At 39.5% G+C, this 18625-nt stretch overlaps 1 protein-coding gene across 1 annotated transcript; it reads right to left on the bottom strand.

Moving 5' to 3' along the window:
* Positions 1 to 3891: 3891 nt before the first annotated feature.
* Positions 3892 to 17650, bottom strand: LOC109993456 (uncharacterized). The gene is made up of 13 exons (XM_029279819.2): positions 17492 to 17650; positions 16387 to 16592; positions 15243 to 15386; positions 12639 to 12777; positions 11547 to 12525; positions 9069 to 9210; positions 8841 to 8984; positions 8264 to 8322; positions 6495 to 6685; positions 5996 to 6396; positions 5719 to 5818; positions 5094 to 5283; positions 3892 to 4986 (listed from the first exon to the last, which is right to left on the bottom strand). The coding sequence occupies exons 1-13, from the start codon at positions 17627 to 17629 to the stop codon at positions 4850 to 4852; spliced, it is 2970 nt and encodes a 989-aa protein (XP_029135652.2). The 5' UTR covers positions 17630 to 17650; the 3' UTR covers positions 3892 to 4849.
* Positions 17651 to 18625: the final 975 nt, after the last annotated feature.

Genomic DNA, 18625 nt, shown 5'->3' with positions numbered 1-18625 from the left:
TTAAGAAGGCCTGCTCTGTGATAGGCTGCAAGCTGGACTCTTTTGTAGTGGTGACAGAGAGGAGGACTCTGAACAAACTGTTATCCATTATGGATAATCCTGATCACCCTCTGCACACCCTACAGCGGAGCAGCTTCTCCAACAGACTGATACAACTCTGCTGTCACAAGGACAGATACAAGAAATCTTTCTTACCGAAGGCCATAACTCTGTACAACAGCTCACCTCATGCGAGTCATCATGATAATATCTGTCTCTCCATACTGTAATCTGTTCTGCACCTGTTAAATTTACAAATTATCCCTGCACTCATGTTCACTTCATTTGGCTGTCTACTCGTCGTTATATTGTATAGTTTCTGCTTATAATATGTCTACACTCATGCACTTTAACTTATGTCAATACTGTCCATTTACTACTCTGTTTTTGCACATTTACATTCAATCTTCCATATTTAATCTTCCTATTTAAGACTAGTAATGCTTAGTTAAATCCTGGTTGTATATATTCTTATTTTTGATATTTTTTAGTACTTATTTACTTTGTATTTAATATTATATTGTGTTTAGATTGCTAACATTGTGTTTTTTACTCAATGACATAGAGAAAAGCAGATACATTTTGCAAATGACTGATTTAAGTACATACGTAAATGAGACTAGATGGGAGAAATATGCTAGTTGCATTACTGAAATATTCATAACATTTCTCACCTTGACTTTCAGATCAGTGATCCCCAGAGCATTTGCAGCTGACTTCATGGCAGCAGTGTGGTTTGCACTGTTTCTAAAATACAAGTGCAGTTGCTGGAGGTGCTCCTTGAAGGTCCTCATGTATGGCACATTGTCAGCTGCATCTTTACAGGCCAGTGAAAGCCAATGGGCAGCACAATGCGTACAAAGCAGCATTGGCCAAACGTGTGTCAGCTGCCTTGCCACTCCATTTAATCGTCCTTAAAGTTTTTTTTAAAGAGGCGATTAAAAACAATGCATTTTATGATTTAGAACAGATTAAATGTGGGATGGAATGAATCAAATTTAACTCAGGAAATAAAACAATGAGCATTTCTTAGCTACCTGTCATTACAGCTGCACCATCAGTTCCTAGACCAAATATGCGGTGAGTAGGGATCTCCTTCTTGGTCACAACCTGCCATCCGCAATAGGGACCAAATCAAGGAAGTGACAGTAGAGCTTGCCTTCTTGGTCCAAGTATCTTACAAAATCAAATTTAACATCCATAAGCATTCATAAATTATTCAGTTTGATTATTTATAACAAGATGCTGCTAAAATGTTTGTATACCTGACATGGATGTCCAGCTGCTTAAGTACAGCCACATCTGTATTTTTGTCCAGCTCTAGCCCCACTGATTGGGAAGCCTGGATCTTGTTCAGTATAGGTTTTTCAATGACTGATGCCAGAATCTCGTCAATGATCGTATGAGACCGGTAATTAGTGCTCTGACCAGCCTGAAAAGCAAGCACACATTTGGATTTTCAGTTATTACAAAGTAATCCATAGCCCCTTCACTGAAAAAAGCAATTATTAGGCATTAAAGGATCAGTATTTTTAAGTGTTTAGCATGAAAAAATGGAACCATAAATTACTAACTGTAGACATCACTTGCAAATGATTTGTCTTGTGCTGTAAATACATAGTTATTACCTTCAACATTTCAAAATAGGCACATCCAAGCAGCTGGGCCAGGTCAAGCAAAGCTGCATAATTTGTATGATGTGCAATTTCATGCTTGACCAGCCAGTAAAGACATTTGAAACCCCCGATCACAGCCTCATGCTCCATGACAAGAGTTGGCTCCAAGGCAGCAAGTGACAGTGTTGCCTGAAATAAGTAGGTTTTTTTTTTACTGCTTCTAAATGTAATGGTAGGGGTTTCATTTAATATTTGACTTAAAAAAATAACATTAATCTAGCTATTCCACAGACGACCAAATAGGCTAAAGTTAGGATTGAAATGAAATCCGAAAACAAAGCTTTCATCAAGTTCACATGACATTGTGTCGCAGCAATGTGGCTGTCAGATGACGCATACTTGTTCAACTTGTCCTTTCGATAGGATTGGCAGGGAGACTCTATAAATGCTCGAGTCTGGCTTCCCCTATTAGCTGGCTTTTTATGTTGCCTGCATATCTTACAGGACATTCCTTAAAATAGAAAAAGATGGTTAAAGTTACTTGTCTGAAATGTAAAATATAGGCCTTTAAAAATAAATAAACAGGCTTGTTGGACCTTATCTGTTCTATATCAATACATCTGATGCGAGAGAGAGAGTGACATAGACCTACCTCTACCTAGAAGTAACATCTGTGTGTGTGCGTGTGTGTGTACATGTTATTTTTACAGTCTATGGTGTGTACTGACTGGGGCGCCTATGACAGGCAGCTGAGCCCGCTGAACATGTTAATTGGCAAATATGTCATAACCGCTAGTTACACTTCCGCAGCTCACTACTAGTAGAATTAGGTTTGTGAACTTACCTATGTCTGTTTTATAAAGCCATGCTTTATATTTGGGGTTTCCATCCAAGTAGGGTCTCACCCTTGTGCTTGTTTGCACTTCTAACTCCCTCCTGCTCCTCTGCCTGTACCGGGACTGTTTGAGATGTTAAGGCCGAGGGTTCTTCAGAACGTGCAGAAGTTTCCCTGTCACTTCTCGGTTGTGCAAAAAAATTAACAAATTTTTGGCTGTTTAGGCTCGTCACCTGCACTGTTGCGCTTCGCCATTTTCTAGAGTAACGTTAATGAGTGAACTAACTAGCTTTAAGGTGTTAAGGCAATGTGCCAAGGCAATGGTAGGGGAAACACTGATAGGGTTGTAATTTGCATGTACCTTGAATTTAGTTAGAGATATGTATTTGTATGTAAAGTATACGTTTGGCCTAGGGCCTCTGTTAGTTTCATAAATCTTTTGACACAAAAATGTACCCATTTGAGCTGGAGCCACATCTGGAAGCAGGACTTTGGAGGCACCCATAATATGGGTGATGATAGAGTAGATGTGGTCACTCTATGATACACCTACTAGGCTCCTTTGTTGCAGACTGTCTCTCTCTAGAGGCCTACAAGATGTTCAAACGTAACACACACCAGTCCTTTTTCAATTTGTCCACACATGGCCAGCAGAGGGTGTGGTCAGGTTGCTGTTTTTGTGGAAAAACCCCTTGCAGGTGCATAAACAGTTTATACATAATATAACTGACCTTGAGTTTGTTGCTTTGAAGGTTACTGATTGTGTATAGAATTCAAGACTACAATGTGACATCCTCTAACCCATTGTTGTTATCATGATTAAAACATGATTGTTGAGTTCTTCCGTCCTAAAGATTTGCTCAACTTATCACCGTTGCTGAAACAGAGAAAAACACACTACTGGACACAGTTTTAATCCCATTACTGCAGCAATGTCTCCACCATGCTGTCACAGAGACCTATTACAGTTACCACAATTCCCCTTACTGCCCAATCTCTTCTTACAGTTCATAAAGAATTGTACATTTGTATATCAGTTGATATGTTTTGTGTAGTGCATTGTATGTTTTGTAAAACATAATATTTCAGACAAAATGTTGGATGATACCTTCATCTCAATGTCTTTAACACATCAATTGTAACACTAGTAACCACCACGGTTGCCATTCTGCACCTTGGATCTTTCCATTCACTTTATAAAGGCAGGGTTGATTGAATTAAGATTTTTTGAGAAGAATCAGATCAGTTGGCTTCAGGTTTTTTAGGAGATTGAAAGTGAATGTACAACTCAAACACTTTCGGTGCTTATTGTATGTATTTCATCCAGTTTAGTGAATATCATATCTAATCATGTTTTAAGTGGGCTTTTGTGTAAGAGGAAGAGACAAAAAAACAGACATATGACAGAAAAAAATATTTTATTGATTGAATGAGCGATTGTATCATGATCATGTATTCAAACAGGCTGATTAAGAGAACATAGTACCATGGGGGATGTCAGCATGTTATGGAAATCTTTAATGACTTTAATGATTGAATTCTTAGCAAATCGATGCAATTCAAAAACATTTATTTTTCTGTTTTAACTCTCCAAAATCTGCTCTGCTAAAATAGTTGTGGCTGAATGGAAAGAGAATCTCAATGTCCAAAAAAAGTTTAAAAGTCCCTCATTCCAATTACCTCACAGGGGCATTATTGTACATTATGTAATATGATATTCAATGTATCGTATTTTACTGTGCATTTCATCATATCATTACATTATTTATTGTATAGTATGGAAGTTCATATCATAATATATTGATTGAATTATATTGCATTTTGTTATATTGCTGACACAGCATTGGGACAATCTGGGCTTCAGTTTCTTGCCTAAGGATCCTTCAAAACATGACTACAGGGGATGGGGATCGAACCCTCGACTTGAGCATGTTTTAGCATGTTGTACCAAAATGTTATGAAGGCATTTAACATAAAAATGATAATAACCATCTATGAGTATTTGGACGCTTTGCCCAGTCCATTAAGAGATCTGCTTTTAATCGTTCTGTAAAACAAATGTGTGCAGTTTTAAAGCTACATATCCTAAGAAGCTAAGATAAAGCAATTGAACAATCACCCAGCAGCTGCAGTGCTAAATATGTTAAATTACATTTAGAAAAAAAATCTTGTTCCATTGAGGCAAAGGTATAGGTTAGCTTAATGGTCACCATGTGGACACTTCTCAAGCAGTCAATATAAAATTACTTATTTTTAAAGTGTTCATAATAAGACACAATAACACCCTTTATTCCTGACCAGAAAAAAACCCCAATAATTATATTGCTTTGTTATTATTACAGATGCACATGCAGCTGTCTTAACTCTCAAATGTGGGCAGAGGCTGGTATTTGACCCTTGATATTTTGGCTTTGTACACAACCACTCCACTGATCATGCCAACGGCTGCAACAAGACATCCAGCGATGAAAACCAGGTTCAGATTCAGGTTCGTCACTGGAGAAAAAAGAGAACAAAGATTTGATTTTGACCTCATCAAAGTGTACCTGGGTTTGTAAAATGTCAGGTGTGCTGTAAGTAAAGCAAAATTCCTATTTTCTTACTTGGGCTCTCTGCTCTCTCTGCTGACCTCCTCATGCGCAGGGGACCCTGGGAGACAAGGTGGGATGAAGTCTGGCCGACAGTCTCTCTCTTACGCCTGTCGAGGCCTTGATTCATTGCCATGCATCCCTGTGAGCACCTGGTGTTGGGTTCTCCTGCCTGACACATCAGGACTGAGCAGCTGATATACACCTGAATACAACAAGACATGCTGTCATTATGAGGGCAGAAAAACTGTTTTAACAAGTTACCTTATTTTAAAACGTGGGACAATCATTTCATGAAAAATAATAACTTTATTGAAACATTATTTGACAAAAAAAAAATATTTTGCATTTTCTTACTATGCTTTTATTGGAGTTAAGCCTTTATTTGAACAACTTTCCTTAACATTTTTAATTAACTATTAGTGCAATAAGTCTCCCAGGTGGCTATAGATTGTCTTCCTCTTGCTGACAAACTGTTGCTGTATTTAAAAATGAGTTGTTTCACATGAATATCACATTATTTCACCTGTTCGACAAACAAAATTAAACCTATTATACATTTCATAAATGCTTTTACATTTATAAAAGGACAGAGCTTATGCCATTTCCAGTCAGATTAACCACAAAGTGCATTCTTCACCTGGTCATGTAATCCGATAAACTTGAAGGCCTCCATGCTGAATTTGAACTGTCTCTGGTGGGGGGGGGAATGGATGATAACAGTCGAGTCCATTACACACCTATTGAGAGTAAATAAAAAATATTATGAATATATCCTTTATAATATTTTGTAATCAAGCAATAGAAGCCATTACAGGGTAGGATAATCATTGAACAAATCTGCAGGTAAAATCAAACCACTCTTTTTAAATTCCGTGTTGTATCCTGTTTCTAGTAGGGGTCATAAGCACACTTACCCATTCTGGATGATAGGGTAGGCTGGCATGTAGTTGGGGTTGTCATACGGTGCAGCGCTGCAGGACTCCACAAACAGCTCGGTGTTGTTGAGTGAAGACGTGGCCTCGATCTGCATGTAGATGCGGCTCCCCAAGTCGTACTCCAGAGGGTAATAGTGTGGATCGATCATGGTCTGGAACTGAACGTTGGGAAAGAACTCAAACTGGTACGTGAACTTGCCGAAGCCTTTCTCCCACACAGTGGTTGCATTCCTGTGTGCTGTGAAGCTCTGAGTCACGTTCCCTTGTTTGGGATACTGACAGTAGAACTGAACCTCCAGCAAGTTTGTTCTGGTGATCAGGTTGTTGTTGTTATCAAACGTGGTGATTTCATTCTTGAACTTTAGGAATTCCTCATCTTCCTGCAGAGTTAGAGGTTGTATATTCAGTTCTCACGCTGTTTATGAGACAGAAAAGCAACAGCATCAACTAACAAATAAAGCTAAAAACACTGTGTTACCTCGATCTGGGTGCCACAAGAGTTGAGAGGGATGATGCCGATGACATGAGTGCTGTTGGAATGAGTCTTCAGGCTGCAGACGATGTTTGAGGGGTCATTGAGCCGTAAATCATCCTCGCTGAGTCGGGGGAATGAAGATTTCTCAATCTCCACTCTCATTGTGGACCGACTGCAGATCACATTGGCTTCAACTTGAACAAGATATAGAAATGTATTCATTTAAAGCAAATGCATTAAGCTGAGAACTGTACACATTTTTCTTTGTATCAGTAACAATGTTTTTGTCACAAAATTCCTTTAAGTAATAGTATGGATTTTTTGTATGGGGTTGTATGAGGGAGTTTAATTAGTCAGTGCATTTTTGTGGTAGCAAAGTTGGCCCAAAGAGCGCTTTATCTTTAGTGCATGTCTTGCAGCTTGAGTTGTTAAACAAAATGTTTCTTACGTTTTGTACCCCTGGAACAGAACAAAATTAAAAGGAAGAAATCCAAACTGCATCAGCAGTGTCTGTAAACTGTTCCTGTACAGCGATGTATGCCCCCTGTTCCGGCTGAGAGCCTCACACCCAAGGTTCCTGCTGTGAGCCTCAAACTAGGGCTGGGTGATATGGCCTGAAAATAAAATGCCTGATTTTCGTTGTTTTACACCACACTAATTTACAATTTTAATCGTCTTTTTTTCTCAAACAACCTACAAAACACAGAACAAGGCACATTTCCAATTCGGATATGGAAATTAATAAGGTGTTTTGAGAGACAACTTTCCGGGGTAGGGGGCTTTATGGACTACGGGAGCCCAGAGAAGCAGTGAAGGTTGTTTACCATTATTATTCATGTTAAAGTGAAAATCTATTTTAATTTTGAAAAACCGTCCAAAACAATACATTCAAATTAATTTTAAAAAATCGATCTATAGCCCAGCACTACCTCAAACCCCCTGTTGCAGTAAAGGAAGTCCACCCAGGTTCCCCCTCGGCAGACCTGTGGATGCCTTGTTCTCTTGCTTTCTCCTCTGGGGTCGGGGATGATGTCTATCACTGGTCCCACATCTGACCAATGTTCCTGGTCCCCCTGTCTGTGGTCCTACATTCACCTGTTCCTGAGCCATCTGGATGGCCCCTCTGGGATTAATAGTATTAAAGTATTTTTGATTCTGATTCTTCTGACACTACTCAACATATCTGTTCAGCTTGCCTGGTCTGCTTTCTGAACTGATCTGCCTGTCTGGTGGGCCTCCTGGCCGCCCTTACGTTCTGTCCTGGCAATATGTCCTGCTTTCAGGTCTTCCGCCTTTTTTCCTGAACTCAATACTCCCTGAGGTGAGTCATCCCCTCTGTGTCAGTTCACTTGTCGTCCCACCCATGTTCCTGAATTGGTAAATTTTCTCGGGGCTCTGGTATTTCTTCTATCGGATTCTTTTTGGGGATTTTGATGGACATTTGTTTGGAAATTTGAAAATATAAGCTTTTGTTTTTGCCTTTTGCAAATAAATCTTTTCGCTAAGTATTGCATATGGATTCTCCTCTTTGTTGTTTGCACTAATGACAGGGATGAGTGAGACTGTGGGATGACATGCAGCACAGGGCCAAGGTCAGATTCGGAACATGATGAGGACTACAGCCTCTGATAATGGGGTGCGTGACATAACCACAAGCCATCCGAGAATTTTTTTTTGCGGAAATGCAAAAGATGCTTGATAATAGTTTAACAAAGCTTTAGGCATGTGAAAATGGCCTTACCCTACTAAAAAAAAATAGCAAATTGACTCACCTTGCTTCTTTCCAACGTCCACAACTACACACCTCATGTCTGACTGATAGACGTTAGACCTGAAAAATATGAATGAACACTGATTTAACTTTTGAGACCTTCATTTTCAACTAAGCCCTGCAACGATCAAAAACTACAGCCCAAAACTGTCATCAATCTGTCCATCATGCACACTCAGTCTGATGCTCTGGACCAACTTTTAAATCGAATTGCATCCCAACATTTGAAGTTGTTACACATTGTATTATCATTTGTAAGTTGTGATAAAAAGTGCACTGGTAATGTATTTTATCTCCTGTCCTATTGTATTGAATCATATCCTGTGGCATCATATTATATATTTTGCCATCGAACATACTGTAACATACTAAATATTATCATTTGTATGGTATAATATTGTCTATTTGTATTTTGTTCAATCATAATTTGTAGTATCATAGGTTATCTATCGTTTCACACTTGGAAGTTGAGTTTTGTGGAGTGTATAATTTCTAAAGATATACTAACATTTGTTTAGATTGAAGGATATGCCCTCACATACTAATTCTGTCATAAAAAGTAAAATAACCAAACACACCCGATCACTGATTCTACAGCAAAGCAGATGACGTAATGATTTCCCAGGTGGTCTGAAGTTGGTGTCCATGTAATGACAAACTCGTTATGGGTGGTCCTATGCTTTCTGGTATTCAGTGGCCCGCTGAAGATGATGTCCTGTATTCTGCATAAAAACAAAGAATTCAAACATTCATATGTTATTACATGTCCAAATGATGAGAATGTTTTGCTGCATTGTTTCACTTACACTGAAAATAAGGATTCTGCTCTGACTCTGATCTCCACCTCCATGTCGACCTCTGCATTAATGTGCACTCCGTTTTCAGGTGTTGGGCTTATAAACTCAGGCAAGTAGATTCCTGGCTGACATGAGGGAGCGGGTTTGTCCACTGGAGAAAAAGGAGAAAAGATTATTGTTCACTCTGATTTAGTTGAATAGCTGGGCACATGTCTGTTAATCTGTAGACCAGCCTTTCCCAAATTTAAGACTGTCGCGGCCCACTTTGAAATACAAAAAATTACTCTGGGGCCCGTTATAAAATAAAAGTTATGACTACAGCTGTCAGTCGGACACTCCTGCGTCTCCCATTTCTTTCTCCCGTTTCCCGCACCTGAATGCATCTCTCATTGTCTGAGCTCCCCTGAATGCAGCATGATCTCAGCGCATCTCCTGAGTAACAGCAGAGAGAGAGACATGCCCAGAAAAGTCTGAAGATTTTAAGTTTTAAGATATTAAGTTTGTTTAATACAAGTACAAGGTACTGTTCTATAGGAAAGGTATCCTTAAATAACTTATGTTGTGATCTTGCGCTATATAGGCCAGAAAATAAAATAACATGAACTTGACCATCAAGGGGGGGCGGGGGCGAACACTGAATATTGTGGTATTTTTTTTATTTTTAAATACCTGGTAGAGGCCTGTTCGCGGCCCACCTGTAGTACCCACATGGCTCACCAGGGGGCCGCGGCCCACACTTTGGGAAGCACTGCCTCACCTCATGGAAATTATCCATGGAAATGGAAATTATCCATGAGGTGTAGACCATTTATTGTAGCTGTTAATGTTTTATCAATTGTATGGTGGATGTTGATTTGAAAAACAGTTAACTTCCAGTAAATATGGTTTCTGCACGTCCAAACCTTATGAGGGAAGATGGATTGCTAACAACCTGAGCGATAGCATAGCGCTCCCTTTATGGTAGAGAGCTTAATGAATAACGGGCCAAAATGTCCATCTTAGTCTACCATTTTGTTTTGTCTTGTTTTGTGTTCACTTTATTTTTTAATCTGCATCTTTTGTGTCAAGTTTGACTACCTGCCATTGTTCTGTTTCCCACCTGTTGTCCCAACACATGTTTCTAATGAGAAATTAGTCTGACTCATACATACCACTGTGTTTCTACCAGCCCCCTGCCAGATTGTCATTGTTTTCTTAGTGTGTTCATACTTTCCAGCCTTGTTTTTCTTGTGTTTGCTTGTCTGGTTTAAAACTTTTTATTTTATTTTGTGGATTTATCCTCGTTAGATTTTTACGCCTTTGCTGACTGCCTCTCTGCGTTTGAACTACGGGCGTTTTAGTTAACAACTTTTTCTAACTAACGAACAACCAGTTTGGTCTAAGTTTACAGCGAGATGGTCATCCCTGACCCCTTGTCATTGGTTCACATGGCAGCCATTTTCTTCTGATGTAATTGATTGGTATGGGCAGATATTAAGATTGTTGTACTGTTCTTTAAAAGATTGAAACATGTAGAGAATCTGATCAATTGATTTAATTTCATAGCTTCTCTGTTGATCAGCAACCAAAAGGACAATCTGTAGTGAAACTTCAGTGACATAGTGTATTCCTTAGTTGAATACTTACGTTAACTATTTTCTTATTTGTTTTAATTTTAATAACGGGGGTGTCATGATTTAGTTTTGTATTTTGTATTTGAGTTTCCCCGCTTTATCCCAGTGTTGCTTGTTTCCCTTGTGTGTTAATGTTTCCTAGTGTTTTCTGTTTTAGTTTTGTCATTTATTGTTCTCGTGTATCTCTGTGTTTCACTGTGTTTTGTTAGAATCTTGAGTTCTGTGTGTCTTTAGTGTTTCATGATTTATTTTGTATTGTCCTCTGTGTTTCTGGTCTTGTGTTTCTCCCTGCCTTGATTGCCCTGATTGTCCTCACCTGTGTCTTGTTAGTCTCACCTGTGTTTGATTACCCCTGTCTATTTAGTCTCTGTGTTCCTTCCCTCGTGTTGTCAGTTCATTGTATGTTGTAAGTAGCCAGTGTTGATTGTTATATGTTGCAGTGTCAGTTTTTGCTCGTGCTCCTGTGTGGCTCCCTGTTTTTGATTCCTGTGTTTTTTTTGTTGAACTTTTGGAAGTAAGCTTAAGTTTGCCTTTGGAGTTTTTGATTATTAAATACTTTTAGTTAATTCTGCACGTGGGTCCAGTTCCTTATTTTTTCCCTGAATGTAACAGGGGGATTATTTACATTAATTGGTAAAACCACTTATTTTTATTTTTCACATTTGCATTCAGTAAGTGATTCGCAAAATAAAATGTGTCTTCCGCCTGCTCATTTCCGGACATGTAACATGTTACGTAATCACTTCCTTTCTTTAAATGAGAAACTGAGAGCATTAAAATGAGCAGAACAAATAAGCAGCAGGTTTAATTACTGCAATGTAATAAAATAAAAATTATATTCAGACAATCATTTTTAAAGTTAAATGTGACTTACCAAGAAAGGAGAAATGAAGGGGAAGTTTACTGAGAGGAGAAGTTTGAACTGGTGCTGTTGTTGCTGTGGTTGGCTCTGCAGTTGTTGTTGTGGTTGTGTGCTGCCACCACCACCACCATGTTGTTGTGGTTGGTGGTGCTGTAGTTGTTGTTGGTGCTGCAGTTGTTGTGGTTGAGTGCTGCCACCACCATGTTGTTGTGGTTGGTGGTGCTGTAGTTGTTGTTGGTGCTGCAGTTGTTGTGGTTGAGTGCTGCCACCACCATGTTGTTGTGGTTGGTGGTGCTGTAGTTGTTGTTGGTGCTGCAGTTGTTGTGGTTGAGTGCTGCCACCACCACCAGGGTGTTGTGTACCAAGGCCAGGGTGTTGTGGTTGGTGCTGCAGTTGTTGTGGTTAGTGGTGCTGTAGTTGTTGTTGGTGCTGCAGTTGTTGTGGTTGAGTGCTGCCACCACCACCAAGGTGTTGTGTACCAAGGCCAGGGTGTTGTGGTTGGTGCTGCAGTTGTAGTTGGTGCTGCAGTTGTTGTGGTTGAGTGCTGCCACCACCACCAGGGTGTTGTGTACCAAGGCCAGGGTGTTGTGGTTGGTGCTGCAGTTGTTGTGGTTGGTGGTGCTGTAGTTGTTGTTGGCGCTGCAGTTGTTGTGGTTGAGTACTGCCCCCACCACCAGGGTGTTGTGTACCAAGGCCAGGGTGTTGTGGTTGGTGCTGCAGTTGTAGTTGGTGCTGCAGTTGTTGTGGTTGAGTGCTGCTGCCACCACCACCAGGGTGTTGTGTACCAAGGCCAGGGTGTTGTGGCTGGTGCTGCAGTTGTATAGTACTGTAACTGCCTCTTTTTCCTCATCAATGCTGGACTCTTGGAGGTTTGAGATCCGTCTGAGTATTGCAGAGTGATGTGCCCTCGTGGAAAGTCCTCAACCACCATCTCAAACGCATAACTTCTGTGGTCATAACTGGTGCTGTTGTATTGTAACGTGCAGGAGTCCTAATAATGTGAACATTTAGGTTAAGTACAGCATCAGTACAGTTTTCAGTATATAATGGTAGGGGAAACACTGGTTTTGTACTATGAATGAGGATATCGATTTAAAAACTAACCGGATTTAAGTGGAAGCCTGAAGGTTGGTCACATGCGCCACATTCCACATTTTGGACATTTCCGTATCGGCATCGAACTTTGTCACCGTCAGGATCAAAGGTAGTCAGCTTGTAGGTCCGTGGGCAGTTCTGAGGAACTCTTCAACAGACACATTAACACAAGTGACAATTAGGCTGTGCTGGTAAGAATCCTTAGCACAAAAAAATACTAACAGACGAATTACAAACATGCACATATTGATAACTAAATAGGACTAACGGCAAACCAGCTCACAATGCCGGCCTCCACCTGTCAGTTGATCACCAACTTCCTGACTCACGGGATGCAGCAGGTGAAGCTGGGGAGCATCACATCCAGCACCTGGACCATTAGCACTGGTGCTCTTTCCAGGGGTGTGTTCTCTCCCCACTACTCTTCTCCCTCTACACAAATGACTGCACCTCAGGGGAACCTTCTGTGAAACTCCTGAAGTTCGCATACGACACCACCGTCATTGGTCTAATCCAGCTTACAGACGGGAGGTGGAACAGCTAGCTCTCTGGTGCAGTCAGAACCATCTGGAGCTGAACCCGCTCAAGACAGTGGAGATGACAGTGTACTTCATGAGAAGCCCATCCCCTTCCCCTTAACCATTCTGAACAGCACAGTGTCTACTGTGGACTCTTTCAGGTTCCTGGGATCCAATCTCCCGGGACCTGAAGTGGACCTCCCACATAGACACAATCAGAAAGAAGGCCCAGCAGAGGATGTACTTCCTGCGTCAGCTAAGGAAGTTCAACTTGCCCCAGGAGCTGCTGATCATGTTCTACACATCCATAATCCAGTCTGTTCTCTGCACCTCATTACTGTCTGGTTTGGATCTGCAACCAAACTGGACAGACACAGACCGCAACAGACTATAAGGACTGCAGAAAAAAATCATTGATGTCGACCTGTCCACCATCTAGGAGTTATACCGGTCCCGAGCCAGGAAACTGGCAGGTAGTATCACAGCAGACCCTCACACCCTGGACACAATTTTTTCAAACTCCTCCCCTCTGGCAGGCGTTACAGAACACTGTACGCCAAAACAGCCCGTCATAAGAACAGTTTCTTCCCACAGGCTGTCACTCTGATGAACGCTAAACAGTCACAGAGCGTCAGACCTGTCACTGTGAAGTAACCCTGGAACAAAACTGTCACTATGAATGTACATGTACGTATAATATTTAACTTAAATTATCATCCACACACACTTTTTAATGTAAATACTGTAAAAACTACCTCATGTTTACTGCACTACTCACCACTGCACAATTATCTTATTTAGCCTTGTACATATTTGTCTTTGCTTATTTGTTTATTGTTGATATTTAATGTTATACCTTTGTACAAAGAGAGCAAAGTTTACCAAAGTAAAATTCATTGTGTGTTTAAGCATACCTGGCCAACAAAGCTGATACTGATTCTGATACAAGATTTAATTCACAGTTTTGTTGACTTTATAAGTGAAACGTGCAGAATCAAGAATAACTTTACTGTTCATGAAAAAAGCAATATATTTTTTGTTTAATACACTGAACAATGGGGCGGCGGGGGACTGAAAATATCTGTAAGCATCTGGTGTAATCACCATTTGCCTCACTTATTGCAACACATTTCCTTACATATATATATATATATATATATATGTAATACATAGTTGATCAGGTTGTTGATTGTCGCCTGTAGGAAGTTGCTGGATATTGGCAGGAACTTAAACACGCTGTCATTAATGTCGGGTTACATGTCCAGTGAGTATGCAGGCCATGCAAGAACTGGGATGTTTTCAGGCTCAAGGAATTGTGCCCAGATCCTTGCAATGTTGTGCTGTGCATAATAATGCAATAAAATAACGTGATTGCATGTGCCAAATTGTCAGAAACAACTTCAGAAATGGCTTATGGTATAGATATGAGTACTCAATTCACAGGCAACAGCTCTGTTGGACATTCCTGCAGTTAGCATGCCAAAAGCATTCTGCCTAAACATATCCGTGACATCTGTGGAATTTTGCAGTGTGATAAAAGTGCACATTTTAGAGTGGCCTTTAGTTGTGACCAGCCTAAGGCACACCTGTACAATAATCATATCTAATCAGCATCTTGAGATATCACACCACTCAGGTGGATGGATTCCTCTGCAAAGGAGAAGTGCTCACTGACAGATTTAAACAAATGTGTAAACAAAGTTTGTGAGGAATAGGCCTTTTGTGTACATAGAAAAAATCTTTGATTTCAACTGATAAAAAAATTAAAGCAAAAACTAAAGTGTTGCGATATTGTTGTTCAGTGTATTTGTTTTCTTTTAGTTTGTTTTGTTTTCCACGAGGGGGCGCCAGAGAGCAAGTCGACTTGCTTTCTGACTTCGGTAAGTCATTTTTAGCTGACCTAATTTAGGTATTAGGTATAGGTATTAGGTAAAGTATTGCATTTTTAAATGATTTGTTTGAAGCAATATTTCATGACGCAATCGCAGTATAATTGTATTTACCACTGGGGTTGCTAAAGATAGACATTTTCAACATATTACTTTACAAATTGATGAACGGTTGAGCCCGTTCATGCTCAAAGCAGGGGACTCACCGTAGTAGAGGCAGGATGGCAATGTCTGGTGATCTGTTTGGTTCTCTGGTGTCAGATCTTCTTCCCAAATCCACAGTAGTCAGTAGCCTCCAATTTGACCAACCGCCTGCATTACGCGTGTTAATCCAACAACAACTAGCTGACCTGGATTGTGTGAGGGAAAAATTGTCATGGATTATTGTCACAATTATTTCATGGATGAGTAGAGATCTGGGCAAAAAAGTCTGGTTTATAATATAAAAACCTTTGGTTGAACTAGGAATGGGCATTTACAGAAATCTAAGTACTTGAGTATTTGTTTATCATTACTAAAATAAAAGACGTTTGACACAGACCTCCCATAGGTCTTTCTTTGAAGTTCTGCACAATTCTGCAGCTGTCCCCTCTTCACACCTTTTCCACTCTCGTAGCTGTTTTTAGCTTTGATGGTGGATTGTACTCCAGCTTGACAAATGCCATCAACTCGAAGAAGCCTTCTCCTTCCACACAACCTAATGAGAGCTTATCTCTCGTCACCATTTTGTTATTTGGCTTTCAGCTTTCCCAGACATAAAGCTCATCTCCTCCACTCTGGTATCATCTCAACATCATGTGCTTACTGGCTTAGCGAATTATTTGGTTTAACACCACTTATCTTGCACTGCAAATTATTGTCCTTTTTAATTTTTTTACAATGTACTCTCGCCTTTTATTTTTTTTTATATTTTAAATGTAGTTAACCAGGAGAACCTCATTGAGATTAAGAATCCCATTTACAAGAGTGTCCTGGCCAAGAGGAGTAATCTGTCCCTTGAGCTGTAGCAGCTGTAGAGCATTTGTTGTTGTTGTAATGCCTAATGCCAAGTTGAACAATGAAAGCCAATAACAAAGTATGCGCAAGTACTGAAATGTTTCTTTAATAATTACCTGTACCCATCCCTAGTTGAAACAAAAGTATTCAATCACGGAACTTTCACTTTTGTATATTGTCCAGAGGTTGCCACTCTACAAACACCTCAAAGTTTTTACTGCTGTTCTCCTTCACATTCAACCTTATTTACATTCCGAATCTTTTTAAATTCATTATGATGGTGATAAAACTGGAATAAAGAATGAAAAATAATGTATGCTGCAGCAACAATGCTTATATGATGAAAAAACTCACCTCATTTGAAAAGGTTTGTCACTGGAAATGTATCTGGTATCAACTGTTTCAGTTTCACACCAAAGTTGTTCGTTAGACGGAGCATTCGTGCTGTTGTCTATTATCCCATGCTGTGTACTGGCTTTTAAGCCACACTGACCCTGGTAACAAGACCAGTAGTGTGAGTAGGAACAGCGGTCGTAGGTGTCCCTGTTGTGAAAGTCCACCTGTAGGATAGAGCAATTCTGCGGTTAGAGATGGTTGTTCTTTTTTAGATTAAATACAGCAATAAAAATCATAATTGGGCTGCAGGGATGTGTGGAAGTCAGGGGTTCCTTTGGTGATGTCTGTCCTGGAAGAAACAGCTCAGGGCCGTAAACTAAGAAGAAGAGGTTTAGCTCATTCGCCCTCAAGTCTGGATAATTATATTAAAAAAATAAGTCGGGAATTTTGGATTTTCAGCAGGCTGTTGGTTTTAATCTCAGTATTGCTACAGTAAAATTAAGTAAGTGGGTGTATATGCAATGGAAAAATTCTGTTTACTGTCGACGTGTTGAAATGTATGACAAAATGTATTTGATATTTGACTACGCCTGTATCGGCAATCCTTACATAAGCATTAAGGTTTTTCTGTGAAGCACGTGTATATAAACCCAAGCATATTGTGATTACTTCGAGCTTTCCTTCAGACTGTATTGACACTCTGAAGCTTTGGTCCTTCTACTTGCAAGAAGAATTAAACTAAACAAAGACATTGATTGACTCATGATCCTTTCTTTTGCATTGTTAACATAAATTACCAGCACATATATTTAGATCATTATTAATGAAACCTCAACTTGAGTTTTCTTAATCTATTCAGTCAAAATTTTAGGTGACTTTTTTTTTTGTTGTGGGATTTAATTAACTGTATAAATGAAGCAACTCTTGAATGTTTCTTTTTTTTCTCTCAGAGTAATGTAACCCTTATAAAACAACATTTGTTATAATAAAATTTGTCATTTAAGACCTTCAACCAGTCCAGATACCTTTGAATCAATTTGCAAACATTTGTCATGATAAAAACAATTTATAGAATGCGACAAATCTGATCACAAGAAATTACATTTGAAGTTGTTTCACTTACAATATGTCTCCCATCAGGGGCTTTTCCTCTGTAGGTGTAGGTCGTGGTTCCCCCCATGTGATGAGAGGCAGACGCCAGTGAGACCAGGAGCAGCTGCAGCAGGAGCACCAGTGTGAAGGCCATGATGCTCTGACTCATCTCTTCCTCAGATCCTCTGCAGCCAAATCCACCTCCATCATTCTTTTATACCTCTGTAGGTTGGACAAAAGGTATTGATGCCAGCTGAAAGGTATGAACACTATGTCACAGAACAATAGGCCTTCACAGAAAAATAGGCCTTCTTCTGAACTGGTTTTTCTTTTTTTTTGTCAAGGCACTTGCTTTCAGTTTCTCGTAAAACAGAAGTCACTCAAACTGTCAGGAGATTTGAAAGATTTGAACAATCATTGTAGTGTATTATCAATTGCAATTTATTGTACACTGTTTTAAATACTTCCAAATTCACTTAAGATAAAGAGATGCATGATTAACTGAATCAAGGGTCTGTAAAATGAATGAGGATGCATGCAAATACAATATGTTACCATCAACAATCACAGACAGAAATATAGCTTAAAGTTTGGTCTTGGCACTGAAAGTAAAGCAAGACCTATGTCTAAAATAAAATAAAAAACACTTTTTTTTTGCTTCCTAACTATGTCACAGAACAATAGGCCTTCTTCTGAACTGGTTTTGATTTAAACCTCTGCTGGAATCTTTTTTTTTTGTCAAGGCACTTGCTTTCAGTTTCTCGTAAAACAGAAGTCACTCAAACTGTCAGGAGATTTGAAAGATTTGAACAATCATTGTAGTGTATTATCAATTGCAATTTATTGTACACTGTTTTAAATACTTCCAAATTCACTTAAGATAAAGAGATGCATGATAAACTGAATCAAGGGTCTGTAAAATGAATGAGGATGCATGCAAATACAATATGTTACCATCAACAATCACAGACAGAAATGTAGCTTAAAGTTTTGTCTTGGCACTGAAAGTAAAGCAAGACCTATGTCTAAAATAAAATAAAAAACACTTTTTTTTTTTGCTTCCTAACTATATTGGTAATTGATTGAAAGCCTGCCATCTATGAAGAGCTTCACCTTCAAAAAAAAGCGAGTGACTAAGCGACAAGCTACATTCCTTAAGCTCTCA

Source organism: Labrus bergylta, chromosome 3 (assembly GCF_963930695.1).
Source record: "Labrus bergylta chromosome 3, fLabBer1.1, whole genome shotgun sequence".
In the NCBI taxonomy this organism is placed as follows: Eukaryota; Metazoa; Chordata; class Actinopteri; order Labriformes; family Labridae; genus Labrus; species Labrus bergylta.
Note: the sequence above shows the minus strand (reverse complement) of the source record. Positions and strands in the feature narration are given on the sequence as shown.